The sequence below is a fragment of the Drosophila subpulchrella genome, chromosome X (genome assembly GCF_014743375.2).
Source record: "Drosophila subpulchrella strain 33 F10 #4 breed RU33 chromosome X, RU_Dsub_v1.1 Primary Assembly, whole genome shotgun sequence".
NCBI classification, from domain to species: domain Eukaryota; kingdom Metazoa; phylum Arthropoda; class Insecta; order Diptera; family Drosophilidae; genus Drosophila; species Drosophila subpulchrella.
This window is the reverse complement of record NC_050613.1, coordinates 12,438,613-12,465,524: the sequence shown is the minus strand read 5'-3', so window position 1 is coordinate 12,465,524 and position 26,912 is coordinate 12,438,613. Positions and strand designations below refer to the sequence as shown.

The 26,912-nt window shown below is 40.8% G+C and overlaps 8 protein-coding genes across 9 annotated transcripts; 4 read left to right on the top strand and 4 right to left on the bottom strand.

The window, feature by feature from the left end:
* The first annotated feature begins 1,043 nt into the window (after positions 1 to 1,043).
* Positions 1,044 to 3,488, top strand: LOC119556494 (secreted protein C). Its single transcript, XM_037868753.1, has one exon. The coding sequence runs from the start codon at positions 1,211 to 1,213 to the stop codon at positions 2,048 to 2,050; it is 840 nt and encodes a 279-aa protein (XP_037724681.1). The 5' UTR covers positions 1,044 to 1,210; the 3' UTR covers positions 2,051 to 3,488.
* Positions 3,489 to 3,503: 15 nt separating this feature from the next.
* Positions 3,504 to 4,108, bottom strand: LOC119556497 (la1-like protein 13). The gene is made up of 3 exons (XM_037868757.1): positions 3,955 to 4,108; positions 3,783 to 3,891; positions 3,504 to 3,720 (listed from the first exon to the last, which is right to left on the bottom strand). The coding sequence occupies exons 1-3, from the start codon at positions 4,019 to 4,021 to the stop codon at positions 3,630 to 3,632; spliced, it is 267 nt and encodes an 88-aa protein (XP_037724685.1). The 5' UTR covers positions 4,022 to 4,108; the 3' UTR covers positions 3,504 to 3,629.
* Positions 4,109 to 4,642: 534 nt separating this feature from the next.
* On the bottom strand, positions 4,643 to 5,412 carry LOC119556495. 2 transcript variants are annotated; one of them, XM_037868755.1, is made up of 3 exons: positions 5,250 to 5,412; positions 4,939 to 5,193; positions 4,643 to 4,882 (listed from the first exon to the last, which is right to left on the bottom strand). In XM_037868755.1, exons 2-3 carry the CDS (start codon positions 5,178 to 5,180, stop codon positions 4,774 to 4,776), a joined length of 351 nt encoding a protein of 116 aa, XP_037724683.1. In that variant the 5' UTR covers positions 5,181 to 5,193; positions 5,250 to 5,412; the 3' UTR covers positions 4,643 to 4,773. The 2 variants fall into 2 exon arrangements, with proteins under 2 accessions (XP_037724683.1, XP_037724682.1); XM_037868754.1 differs by having other exon boundaries at positions 4,939 to 5,412.
* Positions 5,413 to 6,657: 1,245 nt separating this feature from the next.
* Positions 6,658 to 7,816, top strand: LOC119556496. The gene is made up of 3 exons (XM_037868756.1): positions 6,658 to 6,864; positions 7,318 to 7,450; positions 7,514 to 7,816. Exons 1-3 carry the CDS (start codon positions 6,771 to 6,773, stop codon positions 7,632 to 7,634), a joined length of 348 nt encoding a protein of 115 aa, XP_037724684.1. The 5' UTR covers positions 6,658 to 6,770; the 3' UTR covers positions 7,635 to 7,816.
* A 483-nt stretch (positions 7,817 to 8,299) lies between these two features.
* Positions 8,300 to 9,291, top strand: LOC119556649. The gene is made up of 3 exons (XM_037868981.1): positions 8,300 to 8,435; positions 8,510 to 8,672; positions 9,140 to 9,291. The coding sequence occupies exons 1-3, from the start codon at positions 8,351 to 8,353 to the stop codon at positions 9,219 to 9,221; spliced, it is 330 nt and encodes a 109-aa protein (XP_037724909.1). The 5' UTR covers positions 8,300 to 8,350; the 3' UTR covers positions 9,222 to 9,291.
* A 632-nt stretch (positions 9,292 to 9,923) lies between these two features.
* On the bottom strand, positions 9,924 to 13,843 carry LOC119556648 (GTP-binding nuclear protein Ran). Its single transcript, XM_037868980.1, has 3 exons — positions 13,741 to 13,843; positions 11,065 to 11,571; positions 9,924 to 10,612 (listed from the first exon to the last, which is right to left on the bottom strand). Exons 2-3 carry the CDS (start codon positions 11,497 to 11,499, stop codon positions 10,397 to 10,399), a joined length of 651 nt encoding a protein of 216 aa, XP_037724908.1. The 5' UTR covers positions 11,500 to 11,571; positions 13,741 to 13,843; the 3' UTR covers positions 9,924 to 10,396.
* A 7,003-nt stretch (positions 13,844 to 20,846) lies between these two features.
* LOC119557134 lies at positions 20,847 to 24,950 on the top strand. The gene is made up of 4 exons (XM_037869717.1): positions 20,847 to 21,300; positions 21,404 to 21,439; positions 22,228 to 23,743; positions 24,468 to 24,950. Exons 1-4 carry the CDS (start codon positions 21,160 to 21,162, stop codon positions 24,602 to 24,604), a joined length of 1,830 nt encoding a protein of 609 aa, XP_037725645.1. The 5' UTR covers positions 20,847 to 21,159; the 3' UTR covers positions 24,605 to 24,950.
* A 419-nt stretch (positions 24,951 to 25,369) lies between these two features.
* On the bottom strand, positions 25,370 to 26,687 carry LOC119556343. The gene is made up of 2 exons (XM_037868442.1): positions 26,502 to 26,687; positions 25,370 to 25,871 (listed from the first exon to the last, which is right to left on the bottom strand). The coding sequence occupies exons 1-2, from the start codon at positions 26,560 to 26,562 to the stop codon at positions 25,480 to 25,482; spliced, it is 453 nt and encodes a 150-aa protein (XP_037724370.1). The 5' UTR covers positions 26,563 to 26,687; the 3' UTR covers positions 25,370 to 25,479.
* Positions 26,688 to 26,912: the final 225 nt, after the last annotated feature.

The following is a 26,912-nucleotide window of genomic DNA, read 5'->3' as shown; positions in this document are numbered from 1 at the left end:
TCATGACGATGCGCCGCGTTGCGCAACACTGGCCTGCAGCGCGGCTAGTGCTGGCAACCAGCCGTTGCATTTGAAATGGTTTCTAGTTCGTGAGTAGAAAAGTGATTATTACTTATTTAAGCGGTAGTTGTGTTTGGCATGGAGGTTATTGGAGGGGTTTACGGGTCTTAAGTAGTTATACAAGTCCAATGAAAGCGGGTGTTATTGGAATTATTTACCTCCGCAATTACCCAGCACTGGCCGCTTGAGCGATTCAGAACGTCAGCTGTTTTTAAATAATACAATAAGTAACGACCGCCAAAAATGGACTTCTAATTGTATTTGTATAACGTTTCCTAAAATTGTATTAGCATTTTTCTTCTTTATTGTTAATTTAAATATAATGATAATATGATTATATTTAGATTTGCTATCTGCACAAATCTTGTTGTCTCTTACTAAAATAACCCACTATATATTTTTTACCAGGCATATTGAATATATTCAGGATTGCTTATATTTTTAATGAACTTTAACATTTTTTAGCAAATTGGTAGATTTTAGATGTTTTAATTTTTTGATTTTAAACCAAACTGGTTATAAAGATAAAAACTTAGTAGGTCATTTAAAATGAAAGTCACAAATAAATCTTATTACGGGCCCTGTTAAAAAAGAAAATTAAATTTTAATAACAATAAAAGTTTCTAACACTATTATTAAGCTCGTACTAGTAACAACCTAGTTCATCATGGATAATCCATGGAGCGACGTATCTAAAACATTGAAAAAATTGTCTGAAACTATAATTTTTATATATCATAAACCTATAGCTGCTATAGCTCATGCCCATTGTTAGCATTTAGTTTACAATTACTTGTTAGCATTATATAAATAAATAAATAAATATATTTGATAAAATTAGTTTTTAAGTAACCTTTACATCCATTTATCAAAAAGCACTTAGGCCAGCTTATTTCGCACAGTGTAATCACGCTATTTCAAATGCGAATGGCGATTTCATCGATAACATCGATTTAGTTCCATCTCTAGAGGGTTTAGTTTATAACGCCTCCTGATATCGAAGAACGATATCGATATCATATCACAAGATATAAAAAAAAACAATAAAAACGCTCCAAATTATTTGTTTGACCGCAAGAAAAGATACGGAATTATCAGCTGGACGCAGACGCCACATCGACGGATCGATACCTGAACACCCAGCGCCACCATGGACATCATGGACATCCAGGCCGTAGAGTCCAAGCTGAGTGACGTCACGGTGACACCGATTCCACGCAGCCAGGTGCAGAATTTCTACAACTACCAGCAGCAGCGGGAGCAGCGCGAGCAGCAGCCCCAGATCCAGATATCGGCCATCCATCACTCGCGTGGTTCCGGCGGTGGGGGCGGTGGATCCGGATCCGCTAACTCGGCCACCGACTACTCGACGGGCAGCGGGGGAAAGCGGGAGCGGGAACGCTCCTCGGTGAACGACTACGGCAGCAGCTCGTCCAGCAAACAGAGCTCCGCTGCGGCGGCCAATGCAGCTGCCACTGCCGCAGCCGTCGCCGCCCTCCAGTACTCCCCGCAGTTCCTCCAGGCCCAGTTGGCCCTCCTCCAGCAGCAGTCGAACACCACGGCCACGCCGGCCGCTGCCGCCGCTGCAGCCCTCTCCCTGGCCAACATGTGCTCCAGCAATGGTGGGCAGAGGAATTCCGGCTCCGGCGCACCCTCCGCCAGCAATGGCCAGAGCATGGGCCTCAATCTGAGCTCCTCGCAGCTGAAATACCCGCCGCCCTCCACCTCGCCCGTGGTGGTGACCACCCAGACGTCGGCCAACATCACCACGCCGCTGACCTCTACGGCCAGCCTGCCGTCCGTGGGCCCCAGCAACGGGCTGACCAAGTACGCCCAGCTGTTGGCCGTCATCGAGGAGATGGGACGCGACATCAGGCCCACGTACACGGGCTCGCGCAGCTCCACGGAGCGGCTCAAGCGCGGCATTGTCCATGCCCGCATCCTGGTGCGCGAATGCCTCATGGAGACGGAGCGAGCGGCGCGCCAATGAGAGGAGGAGTCGCTGGCGCCGCAGCTGGCGACGCCGGATTGAAAAGGACCAGGAGGCGAGGAGCATCCTCATCTAACGACTAGGTTAATTCCCCAAAACCGCGGACAGGATGGGTCGCACTTATTGACCAGGCATCTTGCGAGCTATCTTTGCACAATTGTGAGCGTGTTCTGCTAGGAAATCATGGGATTCATGTCATAGGTTAACTTCCACATTGCTTTATCTGCGGGTGAAAAAGAACCTGCTCAAAAAAAGCAACCATGGTCGCTTTTTTTGAGCGCTTCTTTTTCTGCTTGTTTTGATTTTATCGCTTGAATCGAATAACTTTTAATTTCTTGAAATTTATCTCGCATAGCAGATCGCTATAACAAATATTGTACATACATTTAGCTTGCTTTTTAAGTTAAATTTTGATTTTATTAAATCAGACCATTGAACAGATTTTTTTTACACATATATCGCAATTACTTGATTTTATTGTTTGAATCGAATAACTTTTAGTCTCTTGAAATTTACCAGTCTTACAAGATCGCAATAAGGACAATTAAACATAAATTTAGCTTGGTTTTTGAGTTAAATTTTATTATAGATATTGAGTATACATATTTTGAAATTATTAATTTATATTCTATTATTAAGCTGAAAATAGTTTGTAAACTTTTGGCTTAAGCAAAAACTTAAGATAAATACCCGGTCCTTAGAGTTCCCACGGAAATATGCTCACATCGCTGCAAAGAATGTCTATAGTTTATGCCGAGACCCATCCTCTCCCATATTACGCATTAAAAAGTAGCAATTTGTATTAGCCTGTAAGTCCCCATCTACTTATTGGCCCTCGGGCCGTTGGACCATAGTTAAAGAATGTTTAGACTAGCTCAGGTTACAATCGGTTACATCTACAATGCTCTAGCTGCAGCACAAATTAGCGAACCGAACCCGAACCAATACGCAGATCGTATCGGATTTGTATCTTTACCATTTATATACCCATTAATCTGTATCCGTAATCGTAAGACCAAAATGCACCTGCTGATTGTCCCAATGTGTGCTTGTTCCCCAATGTGTGTGCGTCTGCGTAATGAGTGCGATTAATTATCTAATGGCAATGGCCCAGCCGGAGGAGATCCGTCGAGGGGCAGGATTTATAGGCAAGTTGGTCACTGCCGGGGTCTCCTCGTTACTTTTAGAGAACTATACAAATTCATATATGTAGTTAAGCAGAGATATATGTATACATATATACTTGTTATGCAAGCAAACAATGTGCATGTCCAAGTGAAATGGTGAATTAGTGGCAATTGACACGAGAATATTTATATATGTATACACATAGAACACAACTTGTATATTTACTATATGTATGAGCAAATACGACTAAGTTCAAGCCTGTATACCAAACCGAAATCGAAATAAATGCGCAATTTTGGTTTTTGTAAAAGAGAGATTCCATTAATTATTTCGCCAGGTCAGTGTTTATATTTCAAAAACAGTCGGTTGTTTTAGTTCTAAGTTTGTTTTTAAATATATAATTTGTATTTATAGTTTGTTTAATTGTTTTTTCCACTTGCAGGAGGAGTTCCTAGCAATCGAACCTGGGACAACAGCCGGGATATGGCTTGGTCAGGTCCTCCTGCATTTTGCAGGGCTTCAAAGTGGCCACCGAAGGGCATCTGGATGTGAGAATTGAGTGAGTCGAGGAGGAGGAGCTACTGCCTTTGGAATTGGAACTTACGTCAGGGCGGAGAGTTTCTTGGGCCCCTGGCAGGTGTACTGCAAACAGCGTCCTTCCGGGCTATAAGTCTCTCCGGTCTTCAGCTTCTGGCCGCTGATCTCACAGTCCGCTGAGGAAGAAGGCAGCACAATGATAAGGATTTTGGAACTGGAGGAGCAGGTGGCCTACTTACCGCCGAAAACGACGAGCGAGTGGGCGCCAAGAACTATCAGGCAGAGTACGAACGTAACCGATTTCATCTTGTGCAGCAAACTGATCTGACGATCGCCTAGTTCCCCGACTATATAGTTATTTGTTTGGGGTGCGCCTGTGATTAGATTGAAAGGTCAAGATCCCCGTGCTGCGGCGATAGCGTCCCCGGGGTCTTTGGGTGTATCAGATGGGCGGAAAATTCTTGTTACGTACAGATCCAGACTTTAAACTGGCAAAACAGCTGCAGTCCCAATAATAGCATCATTAGGTCCCTCGTTAAATTTTAAGTCTTGAAAAATAATTGATTTTTGTATTAAGCTGTTTGAGGCTGACACAGTCTATTATTCAAATTTTTTGATCTCACAGAAGTATAATTATCAGCCATAAATCTCCCTTTAACTTAGAACCAAGTAATTGCCATAGAATGCTTAAATTAATTTATTTAGAAGTGTTGTATCTTAATAGTATTCTATCTAAATCAAAGTAGTATATTTCACCAAACACATTTTTTCGAAATCTGTAGATGTTACTACCAACTCTCAAAAGTAAAATGATTTTTCAAGATATCTGGATAGTAGTAGTGATAATATCATTAAAGTAATGAAAATATTTTTAATGATTTCTGGATAGTAATAATCTCACCAAAGTAATATAAATATTTTTCAATATCTGTGGATAGTAGTGAGCTCCTTCTTAAAAAGGATTTTATTTATATTTATATTTTAAAATAGATATACTAATATGACAACTATTCCGCCCTAACAGATCTATTATTATGATGACCACTGTTGCCTTATATCTAGAATCCGCCGGAACACTCGAGTTGGGGGCAGCAGGCGGGATACTCAAGGTCGTAGTCGCTGGCGGAGAACTGGCAGCCGGGTCGAGGATACGGCCCTTTGTCGCAGCTGGAAGGGATTGGGATTACTCAAGAGGTGCTTTGGCTGGACTCAGGAGGACTTACTGTCGGATCAGGAGCAGGTAGTCATCGGTGCACTCCAGCCGGATGCAGTAGTCATGGTGTCCGGTGGGCAGAAGGTAGCCATGGAGTGGCACGGCTAGATCCAGCTCCTCGTAGAGGCAGTGCTCCGGAATGGTGGGGTGCTGCGTGTGGCCCCTGTACTGGGTGCTGAAGCCATTGGCGTTTACGGAAGCAACAATTAAACAGGCCACGAAAGCCACGGACAACCAAGGCGCTCCAGGCATGGTGGCTCTCGTTCTGGAATAGAAATAGCCCGTCGATGGAGGCGTCTCTCTTATATGTGGGGCACTCACAAGGGCCTGCCTTATCAGCTCCCTATCGCTGCTCCAGTGCCCCAACCGACCGTTTGATTCGATTTTGTTTGGGTTTGTCTTGCTCTCGAGCTGGAGGTGCAGGAAGTTGAGTTAATCGAATAAGGGAACCCTATTCCGAGCACTCAGAGCTGGAAAATATACTTCAGGTAAATGCTATTGAGCTAGGTGGCTTCTGCGTTGCAAAGTATTGTTCAAATAATTGTTTTCACAACTAACACACAGTGGTGAATCAGCAGTAAAATAAAGTTACAAAGTCTATTATATAGTTTTTCTACAAGTATAGGTGGCATTTAACTAGAAAGTGATTTAAGTTTTTTACAAGCTTAAATATAATTATAATTAATTATATATTTCATGTTAGAAGTTATACCCACCATCCTGTTTTTTTATTAGGAAAGTCTCATTTACTTAAAATAGTGCTGTGAATTGTAAACTTGACTTTATCCAATTCAATCCAAACCAAATCAGGGTACCTATACTCCTCCCGCCATTCGAATTAATTAATGCTAATGCAGTCTAATCCCAACCACATTGCACTTGCACTCGTGAGTTCCATTAAATTAGCATATTTGTATCTACGTAATACATATCCGAGAATCTTGTGTTAAGTGTTCAGCGTACACAGGGAAAAAATCAATATAGCTTAAATTCGATAATAATTCAAAAGCGCAAGTTTTGAAAGTATTTAACAATAATTGTTACTTATCTGCTAGTTTTAATATTTTATTTAAAAGTGTACACTGAGATAAAATCAATATAGCTTTAAAAAGGGGTTCTCTCAGAATGATCAGAGTTCAGCTAATACTTTTAAACAAAAAAATTGGAAACATTAAACCAAAATTCAACAATAAATTTAAGGCTAAAACCTAAAAAGAACTTTAAAATATTCGTCCTTGAATGGCTAGTTTTAATAATTTATTTATAAATATTAAAAAAGTGTTATGTTCACTAGTCGTATTTGAACTTGGGCCTTTTTTTTATTTAACTATTTAAAGGCTCTGATTTTTTTTCATGTGCATGTGGCCGAAATTCGGATTTACAAAAGAGTTATTTGCTTGTTTTGATGACTTTTCGCGGCGCAGCAACCTTGCCACAGTTTCTCGAACCGTGTCACTTGGCTGTCAGGGAAACCCCTGCCCCCAGTGCGATCCAATCCCCACCAGATTTTGTATCACTCTCGCTTTCAGGGCTGGCTTAATTAATTTAAATTTAAACTAGAGCTAGAGCGGACGCCTTAAGTCGTCGCCAAACAAAAGGCACAGCTACAGCAGATATCTGGGTATATGCTATATCTCTGAATGTGCATATACATATATGTACTCAGGCCCACAGACAGCACAATGTTTATTATTAATTTTATATAAAAGCAACAACAATTAATTGTAATTGACTCAGTCGCACGGGTAGCGCACAACAGCCAAGTCGGATTTGGATATAGACTTGGATTTGGATAGGTCTTGGGTATTTCAAACTTCATTTCCACAACTTCAATTGGTGACTATGCGATTCGGAGTTGGTTGTCTTCTGGTGCTCCTGGGCATCTGTGGTGCCGCACGGGCGGATCTCACCTATCGCGGAAATGCGGTCCACCCAGGTGAATATATTAGTAACTGGAAATCAGATCTCTAGAGTGCGGGGAAGTAATCTACAAAGTAAAAAAAAACCTGATTTAAGAAAAATAAGTTTTTTTTTATGTGAAATCCAAAATAAATTAAAAAAAAGTATTGTGCAGCAGTGGGATTCGAACCAGGACTTGCATTTGAAATCATATAAAACCCTTGAATTATATTATTATATGATATAACAACTACCATATATGACATTGCTAGTTTTACATAATAAATTAAAAAAAAAATATATTGTGCAGCAGTGGGATTTAAACCAGGACTTGTATTTGAAATCATATAAAACACTTGAACAATATTATTATATGATATAACAACTACCATATATGACATTGTTAGTTGTATATATTTATAAAACTGTTAGGTTTTTAGAATATGTACAAATATTTAATACTGTTTTTATTTTTTATTAATTTCCTTAGATTATCCTGGCCAGTGTTACTATGAGGAACTCAACCAGGCCATTCCCAAGAAGCAGTCCTACAAGCCCATCAATCGCGAGGGCTACTGCCAATCGATCTACTGTCGCCCGGATTATGTCCTAGAGATTGGCTAGTAAGTTGCTTTATACAGATTTTGATTACTATGTAATGTATTTAATTATCCAATATTTTCCAGCTGCGGTCGCCACAACCTGGTGCCCACGGAGCAGTGCAAGATCGCCTCGGACATGCGACGCACCTTCCCCGACTGCTGTCCCAAGTTGGTTTGCCAGGAGTCGGAGAGCAACTACATCTAGGCTGGACCCGGATGCCACATGCAGCACTTAGTATTACTTCGCTTGCCCACGTTTTCTTTTGGAATAACCATTCCTTTAAGATGTATTTGTTAATAATGTCCCACACTTCCGTTTTAAATATCTATGTTTTATAAACGGGACCACACTTAAAAAGTAAATATATGTTTGTATATCATTAAAAATGATTTATTTTAAATCGATAAAATTAAGTCGAAAGACTTCTTATTTTCAGTTTAAATAATTCTGATTTTTATATGCAATATATATATCTAGCTTTAATTTATTAAAATAATATTAAAGATCATTTACTATAGAGATTCCATTGTGGTGTTGTTTTATTGAATCCTCAAAGTAAGAAAATATCAAAAAGAGGTTTAGAAAACGCGTTTATTTGGTAGTTATAAGTAAGTTTCCAAAATACTTACCAAAACTGAAAACCTCGTATGTTAAAAATTCTCTTATATTCTCAATTTTTGATAGTGACCCTCAATTTTCAAAACCGCGAGCTGCAAAATATGAAACCTTTTGGAAACTACGCATCTGACCCTCCCAGGCAATTAATCAATTAAAAGCGCCATCCCGCTCAATCAAGCTGAAAATGCAAATCACCGCTGCTAATTTGCAAACAAACACAGATCCAAGTCGCATTTTAGGGAACTATAAATAGGAAACGGGTTCGCAGGCGGACGGTTCAGTCTGCTCTCCACGTTCCCAAGATGCACAACTCATCCATGTGGCTGGTGTCCGCCGTTTTGCTGGCGCTCCTGCTTCCGGAGGCGCTGCTGCCCACCGCCGATGCGGGTGAACTGGCTGCAAATTGAGCCTCCAGGCTGCCAAAATTGATATATTATATATATCATTATATCATCTTTCAGCCAGCGAGCCCGTGTGCTCGTACCGCAACTCGGAGGACGAGACCATCTTCCTGAAGTATCTGCCGCTTCTGAGGCGCGGACAGGACTACGTGGACTTCGGCAAGGAGGGCAAGTGCCTGAAGAGGGCCGTCTGCACGGACACCTTCAAGACCATCGTGGAGGAGTAAGTACATACAAGGATTCTAGACTCTCATTGAAGTGCGTAGTTCAAAAAGAGTGTCTTGGGTATGTAAATATAGTCTTAGGTCGTACATATACATACAAGGATTCTACAATCTCATTGAAGTACGTAGTTCAAGTAGAGTGGTACAAAAGATACTTATAAATATAGTCTTAGGTCGTACATATACCATTTTTTAAAAAGAAGCTTAATCAAAATAATAGTAAGCTAGCAGTTCCATCGCTTACAACATATACGATTTTTTAATCCTTAAACATTACAAAAATATAAACCTCACATCAGAATGGAAGCTACAGACTTATTCCAAGCTCAGACAAACAAAATATACTTCCAAACTAATGTAAGCTCAAGATAATCTCTTATAAAACGGAACAATTTATTTTTATTTTTGGAATTAGGTTCTGAAATACCCTCTGTTATATACTAACCCTATAAAAATATCATTACAGCTGCGCCCAGCAAAAGATCACGTGTGCCAACAGGGATCGCTTCACAGGCGTTTTTCCCGCCTGCTGCCTCAAGTGTCATTAAACCGAAATAAATCCTCCTGCATGGATATTTCACAAATAAAGTGCGATAAATACATATATGCGAAATTAAAGAAAGCTACTTTGATTGGGTTTTGCAAGTGAGGTTTTAAATTTAGATCACAATGCATGATCTAAGCGATAATTAAGAAGAAAGGCTAGCTTGCATTTTAAAAATGTTGAAAATCGTTTTGATTTAGAAATTATTATTTAAAACGAAGGGGGGAACGCGAATTCTTCAATAACAAACCGAAAAAACAATTAAAAAAGTGCAGAAATTCTTTTTAAATTAACAATTTTTGTTAGAATCATTAAGCTCCTTAACTAAGCAAAGTGGTGTAAAATCGGACAATCCTCATATCAATAGCATAAATCTAACTCTAACCCTTACCATCTTCCACTCTATAGGAAACCGATATTTTCTTTAGTTTTTTCGACGTTTATTTTTTTATTTCTTTAGTTCTTAGATTAATAACATGTGGATGTGGAGGATTCGGCGGCCTTTCCATATTACTTATTGTTTTAAGTGTTTTTCTGTTCGGTTTCTGTTTACTATCCTTTGGGACTCAGTTCGTTTGCCTGCTGTTGCGGCCTCGCTCTCTCCCGCGCACAGTGCTTGCCGTCTCCTTCTTTCTCTAACATGCACACCGATGTTGAGTTACTTTTCAGTTAGTTAGTGTTGTACGAGTGGAAAAGAACAGCGATGTTGCAAGTTTTAAAAAAATACGAATTCGATTTTTTATTTTACTTGAATTTCGGGTATGTTTTTCGTTTCTCTACCATTAGGACAATTTCAGTATCTGTATCTGCCAAAAGCGAACGCCAAAGGGAACAAACAAAAAAAAAAAATCATTTATAACCGACTTATCAATGAGTGGATCTAAAAATATGTTACGATCGACGGTTGAAGCGCTGGATGGGCTTCCTGGCTCGACGGCTTGCTGGTGTAAGGTGTTAAGGGGGTCGATCGTATGCTGGCAATCCGATAGTGGGGATAGTAGATTATTGCTGACGCTTCTAGGCTGTAGTTGCTGCCGCTGTTCCTCGTCCTTCCTGTTCGCCTGTCATCCTGTTCCCTCGACTCATGCCTTGCTGTGTGATTGTGGTGTGTGTGTGGGGTGTGTGTTGTGTTGTGTGTTCTGCAAGCCGGCCATATCTCCCAGTTAACTATAAATAGGCTTATAGGTCCTCGTCCTCGTCGGGCAGGGCGGTCGCCTGAGCCTCCTGCAAGTCCCGCTCGATCTGCGCCTGCCAATCCTTGTCCATCTTGACCTCGGGCGGCAGCAGGGCTGGCATGGCGACGAACTCCAGGTTGGGATCGCCAACCAGCTTGCGCGCCAGCCAAAGGAATGGTTTCTCGAAGTTGTAGTTCGATTTGGCAGAGATGTCGTAATACTGCGAAGAAACAAGGTATCGTTTTAGTCAAGCAAGTTCGAAATGGCAGAGGAAAATATATAGAAGTAAGGGAAATTTCCTAATTCACATTCATAACATGGAATGCAGCTTGGTTTATAAAGAAACCGAAAAGAACAATGGCTAAATATGCTTTCATTTCAACAAATTGTAAACTAAATGAATACTTTTTCGAATATTTTATCTATTCAAATATATCTTTAAGATCAAGACCTAAACTTTGTTTTAAGGCTACTCAAATACAATTGTTTTTACTCCTCATTTAAAAATGTACATGTGATCTTTAGTGGCGAGTGTTTTCTATTATTTTAACAAATAGAAGGCGTTGATAAACACATCCAAAGCAAAAGTTGCCACCAACTCTCATTCTAACTCTAACTCTCAGTCTGAAGTCCTCGCTTATCCGGCGGATAACTGGGGCGAACAACACTCACCTGCAAGTTCTTCTTTCGGTGGAAGACGATGCTCTTCGCTTTCACCTTGCGGTCCTTGATGTCCACTTTGTTGCCGCAGAGGACGATCGGGATATTTTCGCAGACGCGGACCAGATCGCGATGCCAGTTGGGTACGTTCTTGTATGTTACACGCGAGGTCACGTCGAACATAATGACAGCGCACTGGCCCTGGATGTAATAGCCGTCGCGCAGACCTCCGAACTTCTCCTGGCCGGCGGTGTCCCACACGTTGAAGCGGATGGCGCCTCGATTGGTGTGGAAAATCAGCGGGTGCACCTCCACTCCAAGTGTGGCCACGTACTTCTTCTCAAACTCGCCGGTCATGTGACGCTTCACGAAGGTCGTCTTTCCGGTGCCGCCATCGCCGACGAGCACGCACTTGAATGTGGGTATATCCTGACCTTCCTGAGCCATCCTGCTAGAACTGTCGATCGCTGTGTTTGTGTTTACTCGTGGTCTTCTGGACGTTGGCGGCGGAACAGTGGGCTGTGTGTGAGTGCGTTGAGAAGTCGATTCGACTGGTTAGTTATTTGTATAAATATATATTTTTTTCGGCAGGCTTAGAGCAGCAGAACGGGAGGCAAGGATGTTGTTGGTTCGGCGAGCGCCAGGCGACTGACTGTGGACTGCGAATGCGAATCCTTCGGCGAGCCAAAATGTCCAGAATGTGACGTGCACAAAGGATGCGTCAAAGCCCGCCAAGGACAGCAACCAGCTGTTCAACAGGGCGAAAGGAGCTCAGAGCAGGGAACCGTGTGCAGGAGGCAGGGCGCAAAAGGAGCGAGCAGGATGACGACAAAGGACACTGCAGCTGCCGCTCCCGCTGGGCCGCAGGATATGCGGCGAGTGCAAGCGAGACGGCCACAGGGGCTGCCTGCGAATGCAGGTAGGCGAAAATTCCTGGCAACAACATCGTAAAGGAGCAAAAGGACCAATGTCAGGGAGGCGGAAGGAAATACTTGGCAGGCAAACACATCACGTTTATGCGGCACACAAAAGAAACCCGCATAGCTCACGCATCTGACCCGAAATTGTCCTAGGTACACCAATTTAAATTGATGAGTATAGGAACTTTGGTTGGAAATTGTATAGTTGTGATGATTGGTCTTTCAAATATTCAAGAAACAAAAACTGAACTTAACTAGTATGAGTTTTGATTTAATTAATTAGATTTTTTTTTATTATTTGAGAAAGATAGGCTTTATATACGACCTTTTTTGTTAGAGAGTATTGAATATTATAATATGAGTACGACTGAATATTATTACAAATTTGAAAAACCTAAGCAATGAAGCATCTCAGTTTTTATTTTATATTCGCTAACAAGCGTTCACGCATAAACTTTCATTGAATGTTTGACTTTATTTCGCAAAAATATGAAAACCCCTTGGGATGTTGGTTTCTAAGTAAACTAATATTTTAAAGTATGTGGTGAAAAGGCTTTAAAAAAAATTCCTATGCTATACAAGCTTGTTTACTATATCATTATAAATACTATTTACTTGAAAAGATAAGAAAGTATTGTAACTATTATTTATATTAAAAGGGAACTAATTTAATTTTTATAAGAAATATAATGAAATACAATTTTTATATGAATGGGAATACTTTTTTTAATTATAAATTTAAATTGAAATTACTATAGAAGTATGGTATAGAAATATTTATGTTCTCAATGATTTCGTGAATTGCTGAGTCACAGATGTCAAAAATTCAGATGTGATTTGCAGGATTGTGAAATGCGAAAATGCGGCGCTTGCATAGCCAGCCGGTAATATCCATTTTATGGAGGTCGCCCTGTAACGCCGGCGGATTACAGCTCAATATATATGTGTACATATGTATTTGTGGAAACCTGTGGACGCTGCAAAGCGCGCCAAAAAGAAAAATGCCGACATATGTACGAATATTGCAGCGGGCCAGTTTGCTTGCAGGCCAGTCGCAATTCACGTGAAAATCGGCAAATCGGCGAAGCGGCAATCTAAATAAATTCTAAATAACAAATCGGATTCTAACACACACACACGCACGCACGCAGACAGACGCCGCTGCCGACGTCGACGTCGCTGCCGGCAGAAGAAACATGAAGCAAATTCGTCGCTTTTTTTTTTTTTTGCAATTCATGCCTAACCTCACAAAACGCGGATGGCGCTGCGCGATTGGCATGGCCATTTGGTGGGGGCCAACCTTTCGAGGGCCAAAGGCCAAGGATCAAGACCATTTGCAGGCCGGAAGTGGAAGGCTGACAGTCCCGGCTTCCACTGCCATTTCCAGGCGAAGATTGCCAGCCGGGAAATGCTGGGAAAACAGCACGAGGCGGCCGCACACCACGTCGCTGCTGGCAGGGAAATCTCTGGAAGCCCTGCTTTTAGCCGGTGCGGAAATGAAGGCCGGGCTGCTTGTTAGCTCCACGATTTCCTAACTGGCGGGGAGCGGAGCAATTGGAAAAGCCAATTTCCCCGGAAAAGCACACCGCACATGATGTCCCAGCAAAGCGACGCCGCCGCCGTCGTCCATATTGCAACCGGGTCAGACGTCGGCGATGGGCGCCACCCCAACACTCCCCCCAAACCGGAAACAAACTTCACTTGGCCCAAACGACAGCTGCCAGTCGATTTTCACACAATTAAACGCACAATTTGGGGGCCTACTTACATTGCTGGAAATTTCCCTCGAAATTCACAACTTTCTTTGCCGAAGCGGAGTACCAGTTAGAGGTGGCAGAACATCGATGGAAACATCGATGCATCGATGTTTTTTTAAAGATTTACAAACATCGATGTTTCATGGCGACTATCGATGTTTTGTTAAGGGGTTTAAATTTAACATTTTTTTTTTTACTTAAATTTAGGTTTTTAAATTTAATTTTCAGATATTGAACTGGTGGTACCTGGGACTTTTTACCATGGATTAAAATTACTACATATGATCATTTCCAACCACCAATACCTAATATTTTGTGCTTATTTCAGGGACAACGAAGGAAAACTTTGAATCCCCTCCTTCGAAGAGACAGCACGAAAGTTATAATGTGTGGAACCATTTTAAGAAAACAAATGATCTTTTCAAGGCAATATGTAAATATTGTAGGAAAGTGTGATGTGATGATTTTTAATTTCAAAAACCAAACGATTGTTTCTTGAGTAAGCCAACCATTTTATGTTTTAAATTGAACCATATTTTTAAATTTAAATTTGCTCTATTTAATTAATTTATTTTATTAAAATGAAAACAATTTTTCATCGATGTTTAATTGTTCTTTTTCTCTTCGATTTCAGGAGGTTGTATTAATTCGATAGTATGTAAAATGGTCTAACGCCAAATTCCCACCTCTAGTTCTGCGAACTGTTAGCACTGGCTTGATAATTTCCGCAGAAATTGTTGAAACACTTGGGGTATTCCCTAAACTTGACTTGGCTGAAGTTTTGACCCTCGTTTAAAATATAAATTATAATGTAAGAATATTGAGAATTCGTTCACAAACTCATAAAGGTATCCCACGTCTAAATCGGGAACCAAAAACTCAAGCTATTATACTTAAAAGTGCAGTTTTGGGTTCCCATTCTGAAAACCATTGGATATACAGAAAAATGGAACATAAAGTATGGCTAAAATGTAGACCCTTTTAGAAAATAAATATTTGAACGTAGAATTTTAGAGAATTCAACCACAAATTCATCGAGGTATTCCACGTCTAAATCCAATAACTCAAGTTATGGAATCTAGATGTGCAGTTTTTGGTTCCCATTCTGAAATCCATAGGAAATACGGAAAATTCAAAAATGAAAATGGGTTACAATTTTGACCTTCTTTAAAAAGATAACTCTTAATGTAGCGTAAAAGAAAATTTAACCACAAATTCATAGAGGTATCAGTTTTCAAAATCGGAATCCAATAACTCAAGTTAAGGAACCTGGAAATGCAGTTTTGAGCACCCATTCTGAAAGCCATACGAAAAAATGGAACATGAAAATGGGTTAAAAATTTTCCCCTTGCTTAAAAGAAATTTATAAAAAAATTAAAAAAAAATTGTTTTCTTGTTACTCGCCATTTTGTTGAAAAGTAGGGCTAGCTACGATAGTTTTATTACATCGATAAATGTATGGATTTCATACGGGCTGGCGAACGGGCACATTCAGGGGCCATGTCTAAGCTTCAGCATTCATTGTCTCGTCGTCCTTTGAGGAGGACATAGGACATGCAGCTCCGGATTAAATCGGCTTTTCTTGTAGTGCCGATTTCCAGACCGAACACTTCCCATAAATTAAAGTGTTTAAATTTTTATATATAATTTTTACGTCTCCAACGTTTCTTTGTCTACGTGAATTTGTTTGGGAAATAGCTCTGGGCACTTCCAATTCTTCTTTCCTAAGTCCAGCACGGCGACAGGCTGCAATTACCCAGTTCATGGAGCTGGTTTCGCAGTCACAAGCGTTGCATTCGTTTGTAATGACCACTCCAAATTCTCCGGCATAGTTCGCGCGTACGGTGGACAATTCTGACTCATCCTTGCTGATGATGGTGTCGTTCTCCCTGCAGACCATGAGCAAAAAGCAGTGTTTCCATGAATTGATCTAAAAATGGTTCAATTTCTCGAGTGGCGGCTAAACTTTTTTGGGACTAAAATAGTTCCTGCTCTCACCCAACAACCTCGAAGTGTTTGATGAAAGTCGTGCACTTGTAAGGTGGGTTCATAGGTCGCATGACATGTCGATGGTGTCACTGTCTCTGCAGACCATGAGCATAAAGCAGTCGAATGCAACAGATGGGGTACACTCGCTGAAGCTCAGTGTCGCCACGTCTACTGCCAAGCGTAATTATTCTACGAGGATCTGAAGACAATCAAAAATCCAATCACAAGCGTTGCATTCGTTTGTAATGACCACTCCAAATTCTCCGGCATAGTTCGCGCGTACGGTGGACAATTCTGACTCATCCTTGCTGATGATGGTGTCGTTCTCCCTGCAGACCATGAGCAAAAAGCAGTGTTTCGTTGAACTGATCTAAAATAGGTTTAATTTCTCGAGTGCCGGCTAACATTTTTTGGGAATGAAATAGTTCTTGCTCTCACCCAACAACCTCGAAGTGTTTGATGAAAGTCGTGCACTTGTAAGGTGGGTTCATATCTCGAATGACATGTCGATGGTGTCACTGTCTCTGCAGACCATGAGCAAAAAGCAGTCGAATGCAACAGATGGGGTACACTCGCTGAAGCTCAGTGTCGCCACGTCTACTGCCGAGCGGAATTTTTCTACGAGGATCTGAAGACAATCAAAAATCCAATCACAAGCGTTGCATTCGTTTGTGATGACCATTCGACTAAAGGGTTACTAAATGACCTAAAGCCCTTTCTCGAGTTTTTATTGCCGGTAATGTCTTTGGGGTATCTGCCGCACGGCTTTAAGTTCAAAGTGTTGGATGAACGTTGAACATGTTCCAAGCGGTGCGGAATTATTATTCGAGGTACTGGAAAACATTGTTGAAATTCCAATCACAAGGATAACTTTGATTGTGATGATGATTCTAGAGTCTCGATCCTCTGGCATTACCTTAGTGTAAAAAGACCTTTATCGCGACAATGAATTTGGAAAATTTGTTAGCATATAATATGTTGTATTTTCTATCATATTTTTTACTTAATAATTGATTAATCCATTTTAGGAGCTTTATAAAAATGCAAAATATATCTTAGATATTAGTTTTCCTTGCCAACGTTCGATGAACTTGTGTATAAAAAGCCAAGTGACCCCCAGTCGGAAATGACTGCATTCCAGAATCCGTTCTTTCATTATGAAATGGTCATCAAAAATGTATGCCGAAAGTGATGACCCTTCCCATTCTATTTGGGAGCGGGACATAAAAGTAGGTATCCGTTGCATGCAACTAGCTGCATATATTTGGAATGCACTTATATGTACCTAATAAATACATTCTGAAGGCATTTATTCAGAATGTTTTAATTTAACATGCGCTCGTGAAAACGACTCAAAGTTTTTCAATCAAAAAAATGTTAATTCATATTCGGAAATTACAGTGAGACTTACCTCGTAGGACCAAATTAATATTATGAAAATTGGCAATCCATATTTGTGTCTGGATCTGCTGTAATTAATCTGGATTATAACGTCTGGACTAAGCACGTTGTCCAGATTTCTTACTAAGTTTTTGTCAAGCAAGGATTTAAAAAGGGGTATTTGAAAAAAACCATTCAAATTACTAGAAAACAGGAATAAACATTTATTTCGAAATATTAAAATATGATATTCCTTAAAACAGAAGAAATTTGTGTTTTTATATTTGACACAGATTGGTTTTTGATGTGAGCGTGCACTTTAAATATATAAATACATACATGTGTATGTATGTTTGTATATATGATACGAATTGGCAATTTATTTATTACTAACATTGTAAATTTAAAATAAGATTTCCTTTTTTTGCCGTATAACAAAAGTTAAAAATTAACTATTTACCAAAAATTTTTTGTTGTTAATGTAATGAACTAATTTAATTTTATATTAGGAAGCTAGAAGTGCTAATCTTTCTTGACAGAAAATGTACATGCGGTCTTACCAAAAAAAACGATGGTAAAGAACTATGCCAATTCATGCTCTAAAAACATAAAACAATTCCAAAACACAATTATTAAAGAAAAGGGCGTTCAGAATTCTGTTCTGGCAATGTTACAAAGTTAACACTTGCAACGCAATTAAACACCCTAATTGTTTTCTTGTAATTCAAAATTTCGGCAAACCAAGCAAAGTACTTGACTCCAATTCATCTTTCTTAATTGTATTATGGGTCTGTCATAGTCCATAGTCAAAAAATTGATCATAAATTAGGCACCAAGGATACAGAAATATAAATGGATTTAAGCTTTCTTAATGGCATTTACCGCTTCATTAAATAATGTTTAAGTCTTTAAAAGAACAAAAGCTACTCTCAATGCGATAACTTTGATAAACCAAGTTAAGCTAAAGCTCTTAAATAGTAAGACCCTATATTTATTTGCTAAATTGTTTGCGTCCAATTTCGAGCCAACTTCTTCATGGAATGGTGAAGATATTAAATATAGGTAATCTAGATGTGTCTGACTCTGACTGTCATATTGCTGCCGCTAGTCTGAATGACTCGGAAAAACTGATTGGGATGGCCTTTCGCCCTTTATCCTAAAAAATTGTATAGATGTTCTGTGTGGTCCCCTCAAAATAATATTTAACAAGTCCCTCTCCAGTGGCACATTCATTCATAGATGGAAACTAGCTAGCTCTTCTCCCATTTTCAAATCAGGTGGAAAAAGTGTAATTTCAAATTACAGACCGATTGCCAAGCTCAAAATGTTTGATAGAATTGTGGCTAGGCAGCTAACTTTTCTGGTGGGTCGCACCATCACCACCAACCAGCACGGTTTTATGCCAGGACGATCGACTACCACAAATCTAGCAACCTTGAATCATTTCTGTATAAACTTATTTGAGAATCACCATGTAGTCTATAATGACTTTGCAAAAGCATTTGACAAAGTCTGTCATATTGCTTTAATTGCAAAACTGGAAAATATTGATTTCCACTCGTTAATTTTAAAATGGATTAGGTCCTTCATAATTAACAGGGTATATAGAGTCGAAAACAATGCAGTTTTTTCGAGCCCGTATGTGGCAACATCGGGACTTCCTCAAGGAAGCGCGTTAGGTCCTTTTCTATTCATTTTATTCATAAATTATATAAGCATATATACGACCCAGAGTTTTTGTTATTTGCAGATGACCTCAAATTATTCAAGTCCGTCAAGTCAACTTCGGATTCTGCACTCCTCCGAAATGATTAAAATAGATTAGGCAATTGGTGCTCCAGAAATATGCTTCCATTGAATTTCTCAAAATGCGTTTTAGTAAGATACAACAAACGAATAAATAATGTTATCAGGTCGTATTCTATTAATACTCATCTCCTTGCCACAAAAAATGCAACGCAATGCAACACATTTTTCTGACCCATATACTAAGCTTAGCTTTTTCTCTTCTTTTGTTCGTTCCAAATTAGAATACGCACCATTTGTTTGGAACCCGACTGGAGTCGTTCATATCCGTCGCATTGAGCGAGTGCAAAAGCTTTTCTAGAGTTTTGCCCTGCAGTCTCCATTTCACCGATCCCGCTCCATCTTATACCGCTAAATGTCTTCTCGTGCATCTGTCCTCGCTTCAAGATCGACGTAATCGAATTGCTTTGCTCTTCGTACTCGACTTGGTGGCAAAATTTGTTGCCCTGCCTTGCTAAGCAGTATTAATATGTCCGTACCTAGTAGGACTCTATGTGCCTCTGCACAGAACAAAAAACGCTCTAAATGAGCCCATTTCCAGGGCCTTGCAATTATTCAGCAGTATGCCACATAGCATGCGTTTGGACTCAAGTTTGTCTAGGGATATTAATAAAAAAAACCTTGCTCTAGTTTAAGTAATTAGCTAAGACCCTATTTAAGTAGCCAGTTAAGGACTCGAAATCTGTTGGCGAATAAATAAATAAATAAATATTGCTCTCACTCAAGAATCTCTAAGTGTTTGACGAGCGTCGTGCACTTGTGCAGGGGGCTCATTGGACGCAGGCCCCCCCCGAACACCATGAGCAATAAATAAATAAATTCATAATAAAAATAAAAAAATATATAATTTGATCTCACTCAAGAACCTCGAAGTGCTTGACGAAAGTCGTGCACTTGTGCAGGGGGTTAATTGGACGCCGGGCCTGTAGCTGGTGTCCCTATCCCCGCATACCATGAGTAAAGTGCAAATGCGAATTTTTCTGCCGTGAGGATTATTCTTCGAGGAACTAATGCAATCACAAGTGTTGCATTCGTTTGTGATGACCACTCCACAAATGCAATCACAAGCGTTACATTCGTTTGTGATGACCACTCGACGGATGCAATCACAAGCGTTGCATTCGTTTGCGATGACCACTTTATAGCAACATTCCCCTTGCATTATTTTCGCAGAGGGATTAAGGCATTTTCCACCTTCATCGCAACGCAGATCACCACAAACTATGGCCCTTCCCAGAGGAGCGAAGTCGGGCTGCACCCCATGTAGGGGATTTCATGTAGGGGATTTTATGGAGGAGCTGTTGGTGCTTGAAGTGGCACCCGAGACTGATGAGCAGCTACTGAACTTAACGTCATCGAGCCCTTGGTTATACGGAGTCTTCGCTATCGATAACTTCCTTATCGTCTGTCGGAGTTCCTTCCTATCACAAAATTGTAAGCGGCAAACCAGTTCATTACCGTCAGAGGCCAGAAGGTCATATCTGTTTTTATAAAGCTTCATGAAATTTAAATATATTTGTAAATATGTTGTAACAAATATTTAGAAAAGAAAAAACTCGTGATTCTAGGCTTACCGAATCTTTTACACGACTCATAAACTTCAATTTAAGGTCGGACCTTTTAAAATTATCGCTTACGTTTATAAGAGAAAACGTTAAACTAATAAAAATGAAAAATATTACTTGTAGTCACAGCTCTTTGAAAGTTCAACAGAAACCATTAAGGGTCGTTCCCCCAGTAGCTTTTTTTCGAATTTTTTTAGCTATTTAACCATTTGGGGAATACCCTAAATATACTTTATACGCCATTTTGCATCGTTCAAATATACCAGAAATATGCCAATCACGCTGGAGGGTCAGGATGGTGTCCCCGCTACGGCGGGAGGGTGCACTCGCTTAAAATCCTTTTCGTTTTCTCCTCCCTAGCCCATCTCACCTGGCCTGGGCCATCGATCTGGCAACGCCGCCAGTTGATGCAATTTTTTTTTTTGAGCCATTTGTTTTGAATATAAATTTTCGAGTGAATCCCACGATCCCCCAGTAGCCCAGCTCCGCCAAGATATCGGCTCAAAATATACCAAATTTATAGTTTTTACACACAACCCATTCCGGCAGCATCCCCACCCCGTTGGCTTCCCACATAAACGCAGCCCATGAAATCCCACAAGTGAATCGCGTCGAATCCAACAGTCGCGTGCGTGATTCGTTCGATATCGGTCGTTATATAGCCGCCATATAAATCGTGGGGGCCCCAAGATGAGCAGCGCGACGGGGACGCACAAGGAGTACGCCAAGTTCAAGTACTACATGGAGAAGTGCTATGTGCTGCCGCTGGAGCTGAAAAATGATATTATCTACTGCCAGCGTGCGTTGCGCGACTTCCTCAAGGTCCATGGTGTAAGTTGGGTATTTCTTTCTTTTTTTTTTTTTGGGGGGGGGGGGGGGGGGGACCTCATTTCGAGAACCAGAAGCCTAATTCCTTTGTTTTCTTTATCGCCAGTTGGTATCGGACGTCTTCAAGGAGCAGGCGGATGCGGTGGGTTAACTGGAAGGAGTCTTCAATAGAACAGAAGGAGTCCTTGTCCCTTTGGTTCCGCGGCGGCAGCGGGATTGCCATCGCCACTTAACCCCCTGGTGGACCCATAGACTTGTATAAGAATGCGACCCCAAGTAGCCACAGAAAGTTCCATTTCCCTACCAACACAAAGAACTGTATGTAGAGCGTATTTCTAGAACAAGTTGCTGCAAAGCTTTATCACTAGCCATTACCCATATTTGGAACATTTCTAAGGTTGTTTTTTAGTTGGATCATGGATAAAAGTAGTAATACACATAGAAAACATATTAGTTCCAATAACTGGGCTAGAAATAGCAAGTTCTGAGGGAACCACATGTAAGCAAGAGCTCTAAGTCTTTAGTAAAATTTTACAACACTTTTTATGTGTACTGGATTCCCTTTGTCCCATTTATATAATATGGTTTTACTAACATATCTTTCTATCAAAGAATTACTTTCACAATTTTAGGCATTTTGTATTACTTTCACTTTTAACCTTGTTTTTTTTTTGTTTTTTGCAAAGAAGGCATGAGTAACCTCCATCATTTGGAAATAAATATGTAGATAATTTCGAATGGGTTTAAAAATACCTTTCCCTTTATATAGATTAACTAAAATATCTCTGATTATTTGCCCAGTGTTTTTGGCCATCAAAGGGTTAATGGCCATTAGCACCTGCAATCCCGCCGCCACACCTCCCACCAATTACCGAGACTTTTAATGTGGAACTCACGCTCTCCCCACCATTCGCCCCCATCCCATCCTAGGATCCCGTGCAGATGCGCCGCATCCTGGACGAACTGGAGGAGGAGGTGTACGAGATCAATGCCGAGCAGCAGTTCCTGCTGCTGCGCCTCAACGACGACCTGGAGGGATTCTGCATGAAGCTGAAGGAGAACAACATCGCCACCATGCCAGAACTGGCCAACGAGTTCGTTTCCGGCCAGATAGTGCCTTTGATTGCTGATCCCAGCTACAAGATCAATCCGCAGTCGGTGATGTGTCGCGACAACGAGGAGATGCTGATCCGCAAGCATTTCCTGCTCAGCCAGGATGAAGAGGCGGGTGTGCCGCCGCTGAAGCTCAGCGATCTGGACGAGAATATACCGCTGATGCTGGCTCCGCCGGTCAGGGGATTGGGTCAGCAGATAGCCGCCGTTAATGCGCAGCTCAAATGGCCCAAGGTCGAGGAGCCGCCGGTGACTGGGCCACCGCCGCCGCCGCAGCCGCCGCCGCCACTTCAATCCCAGCTGGAGATGATGAACCGTTCGCTGGATTCGAATCCGCTCAAGCGGAAGAATATCACCTGCACTTCACCGCCGCCCTTGGCGCCCATTACCCAAACAGTGGTGGCACCACCGCCCACCGCACCATCGTCAGCCGCAGCGCAACCACCAAATCCACCCCTGGACTTTGAGGTGGTGGCCCAGAGCCGAAAGAATTTGCATCAGGCCCTGAAGAGGGCCCGAAAGACCAAGCAGCAGCCACGTTTGTGCGACGAGGAGGAGGACCTGGAGATCACAAGTTTGGAGAACAGTCGAAAGAGCAAGACCAGCGAGGTGAGGAAGTCACCGCCACCGCTGGAGATAACCACGAATACTGCCGCCAGCCAGGCAACCAATGCTTTGGGCAAGAAAACAACGCCTCAATTGCCATCTCAGGGAACGTCGGCGAAGAACAATGCGTACAAGACGCGGAACACGCGCAGGAAATCCTCGCCGACGCCCACAACAAACACGCAGCCACAGCCGGCGGTTTCGCCGTCCGGCAGCTCAGATGATTCCAGTGCGGAACTGCAGCAGGAGCAGCAGAGGCTCCACGCATCCGCCGCCCAGTGGCGCGATGAGCCGCGCGAGAATCGCACCCAGCCGGCGGACTACGGCCAGGAGACGTTCCTCGGTCTCTTTGGCCTCTACACGCCCGAGGTGCTCAAGAAGCTCAATCAGCGCCACTCGAAGCGCAAGCGTCGAACCGTTCAGAATGCCAGTGGCGTGGACTTTCACTATGGCCAGCAGTTGAATGCCATGGACTCGTTGGTCCTGGGCGTTCGCGGCCACAAGAAGGCCAAGGACAGGCCGGAGTTCCTCTTGTCGCCGAAGGAGAAGCGTCTGCAGGCCAACTCGAAGAGGGCCTACACTCGCAAGAGCAAATCGCCGGACAAGGTTACGGATAAGAGCTCTGGAGGAGGCGGAGGAACTGGAGTTTCACCCTGTCAGCATGGCGAGAGCGGCGCTTCCAAGTGCCGAAAGTGCCGCGAGTGCAGAGAGTGCAAACGCCGAGTGGGTGAGTCATCATCCGAATATTTTTATGGGCCACTCACATGGCAAGTCAACTTCTGCGATGATCTCAACTTTGCTAGAATCATCATGGTGACGAAAATCACTTGCTAAGCGAAGTTTGTAGTTTCAAAAAAATGTTTTAAGTGTATAGAAAAATTGTGACGAAAGTCACTTTAGATTCTTATGAGCCATATAACATAATGTTTTGAACTAAACTTTTAAAAAAATTGTTTTAATTCGTTTTTTTTAAAATACGCTTTTATGCAACTTGGAAAACTTCCAGTCAATATTGTTATACCATTTTAAACGTTATAGAAATAATAAGAGGTTGTAGTCCCCAAGACCAATTTTAAATGAATTAAAAAGTGGTGAGGTACGCCATTTTATATTCTAGAAATAATTATAATGACGAAAATCACTTGCTAATCTGAGTTTGTAGTCCTAAAAAGATACAAGTTTTAAATGTATTCTGATTTCTACCTTTGAGAAATTTTTTCTAACTCAATTTCACTTTAAATCAACTCTTATGTAACTTGGAAACTTTAAGACAACATTTTTACATCATCTCAACCGTTGTAGAAATTAGATAATTAGTGAAATATTTATTTCTATGAATAAACTTTCAAACTGACTAAATTAAAACACTTTTGCAAATCAAATTCGATTAATACACTCAATAAATCTTAAATGCAGCCCACTTATATATATTTTATTTCGCTGTGTTTCAGAACCCGAAGCAATGTACTGCCATTACTGCAGTGGCTTCTACCACATGGACTGCCACGAGACCACCAAAAACCGGCAGCAAGTGCAGCTCCAGAATTCCCGATGTCCGCCGTGTCTGCGCGAGCAAATGGAGAAGTAGCGTGATACCAAGTGAACTGGATGTTGGACACTTATAATACTATTTTCGCCTGTTTCCTGTTTGAAAACCAAAAGTTGTTGGATGAATTGAGTTAGTTGCCTCCTCAGTCCCATGGACAAGGGCATTTATTGGACGCCTCTCTTCGTTTCTCTTTTTTGGCTCCGCTGTTTTAGAGCTCCTTGTTCGACCTTAACCCATTTTTTTTTTCTATTTCGGAGCAAGGGCAAGGGATAAAATTGACCTAAAGTTTTTTCGTACACGTTCGCATTAAAGAAACCCTTCTAGTTAAGTTTGTATGTAAATTTGCATACGCAAAGGTGATTCAAATAAATATATATGAATATTATCTGGCTTTCTTGGAGGAACAAACGGGCACATGGCGTTTCTTTGTGCGATTCGCTGATAGCCGATCGACCCCCATTCGAAATTGGGGTGGGGAGTCGGACGGCCGATCACGTTTTTAAAGCGTGGTTTATATTGTTCTCTTTATTGATTTTCTATGTTGATAAGCGTTCTTTAATTTACACAAGGTTTAATTTGAAATTGATAAATGAAAACAAAATATACATACATATACACTACATTTTGTTTGGTGTAAAGATTTTTTTATACATTTCATTGACGTTTTTTCAAATCTCACATAAACTTAGTCTTGGAAAATTCCAAGAACTTTATTTGCTTGATTTTTTTCATTTCCTTAACACTTTGATATTGATAAAAACCTTAAAATATCACATAAAATCCAAGGCAGAGAAATAAAAACCATTTTAAATATTAACAAAAAAGTTTGTATTATAAAATTGTAGGTATTGCATTTCGTGTTGATGAGTATTAAAACATGTATATACATTGCAGGCTTAAAGCACAGAAACAGTCTAGGCCCGGAGCCACTGGCGGAGCACCGGGAGCAGATGAAGGATCAGGAGCAGGAGCATCGGTGGTGGACTGGACCAGCTACGCGTCCCATTGCACAGGTCGCCCTGGCAGAAGCACATGTAGACCTTCTTGTAGTTATAAATGGTGTCCGCACAGCGGTCCATGTTGTCATCCGGACCGCGCTGCACGCACATCCGCTGGATGGCCAGGTCGTAGTCATCGATGGCGTAGGTGCCGCCGCCCTCGATCACCTTGCCGCACCAGCCGCTGGCGCAGGGAATGGCCGCCACGCCGGGCTCCTGCTCCACATCCGTCGCATTGAAGGTGAACGGATCCTTGCAGCTGCCCAGTTCACCGCGGGATCGGCACTGGTAGCAGCGACGCAGGAGGCCTGCAAGATAGCGGATAATTATTGAATATTGTTTATTATAATAAATCAACTTTGGGTTGGTTACTTGGGGTATAATACAAAGCGATATGTAGATCGTAGTTTTTAGATAAGCCAAAAATGGATTTTAAAATAATTAAACAACTATTAAAAATTGTGTATATTAAAATGGAACATTTCTTTCTACTCAATGTTTTTAATTGTGTAACTTTCAGACTTATTCCAATATTTAAAGACTGTAATTATCAATGAAAGTAATGTGAAAGCATTATATAATTTCAGTATGTTATAAAGCACCTATGATTGACAAATACATTCTTTATATATTTTAATAGGACATATCCTATTAATTTTACAGTGAGTCATTTATGTTTTAAATTATTTCAAAATTCAATAATATTGCAAGACTGCTACAAAATGAACACAAATTTTGTATAAGCCAAAAGCCAATGGAATTAAATATATTTATAACATATTTGTAAGGAAACTAACTTAATTGATAGACATTTCAACGGTTTTATTTTGATAACTGATTTTTGTCCGTTTTCCCCATGTGAAAATCCAATTGGAACACGCACACAATTACAACTCACACAACAGAAACAAAAGACTTCAACCAGAAAACGAACTCACCATCGATTTGGACCAAACTTATGAGGAAAATCACAGCCAAAATAAGGCTAATGGATTGCATTGTCCCGACCTTCAATTCCTTTCCCTTATATTTATTATATACAAAACACTTAGTAAAATATATAAATGTTAAGATCAAGGCAGACCGTAAATAAAATACCGTAATATAGTGTTACCAGGGGCGGAAACTTTACGTGCACCGAAAATGTGTAAAAGTTATACCGAGAAAAATATGATCTCTTTAATTATAAAAATAATATGAAAAAATTTGAATAATAAAAAATGTGAAAGGGAAAATAAACAAGTGACAGTTTTTGGAACGACCCTTTCTTTAGTTTGTATTATGTTAAACATTTTCATGGCTCATTAGGAAAATGTGTACTCGTTTTAGTATTTATATTTGGACATTTT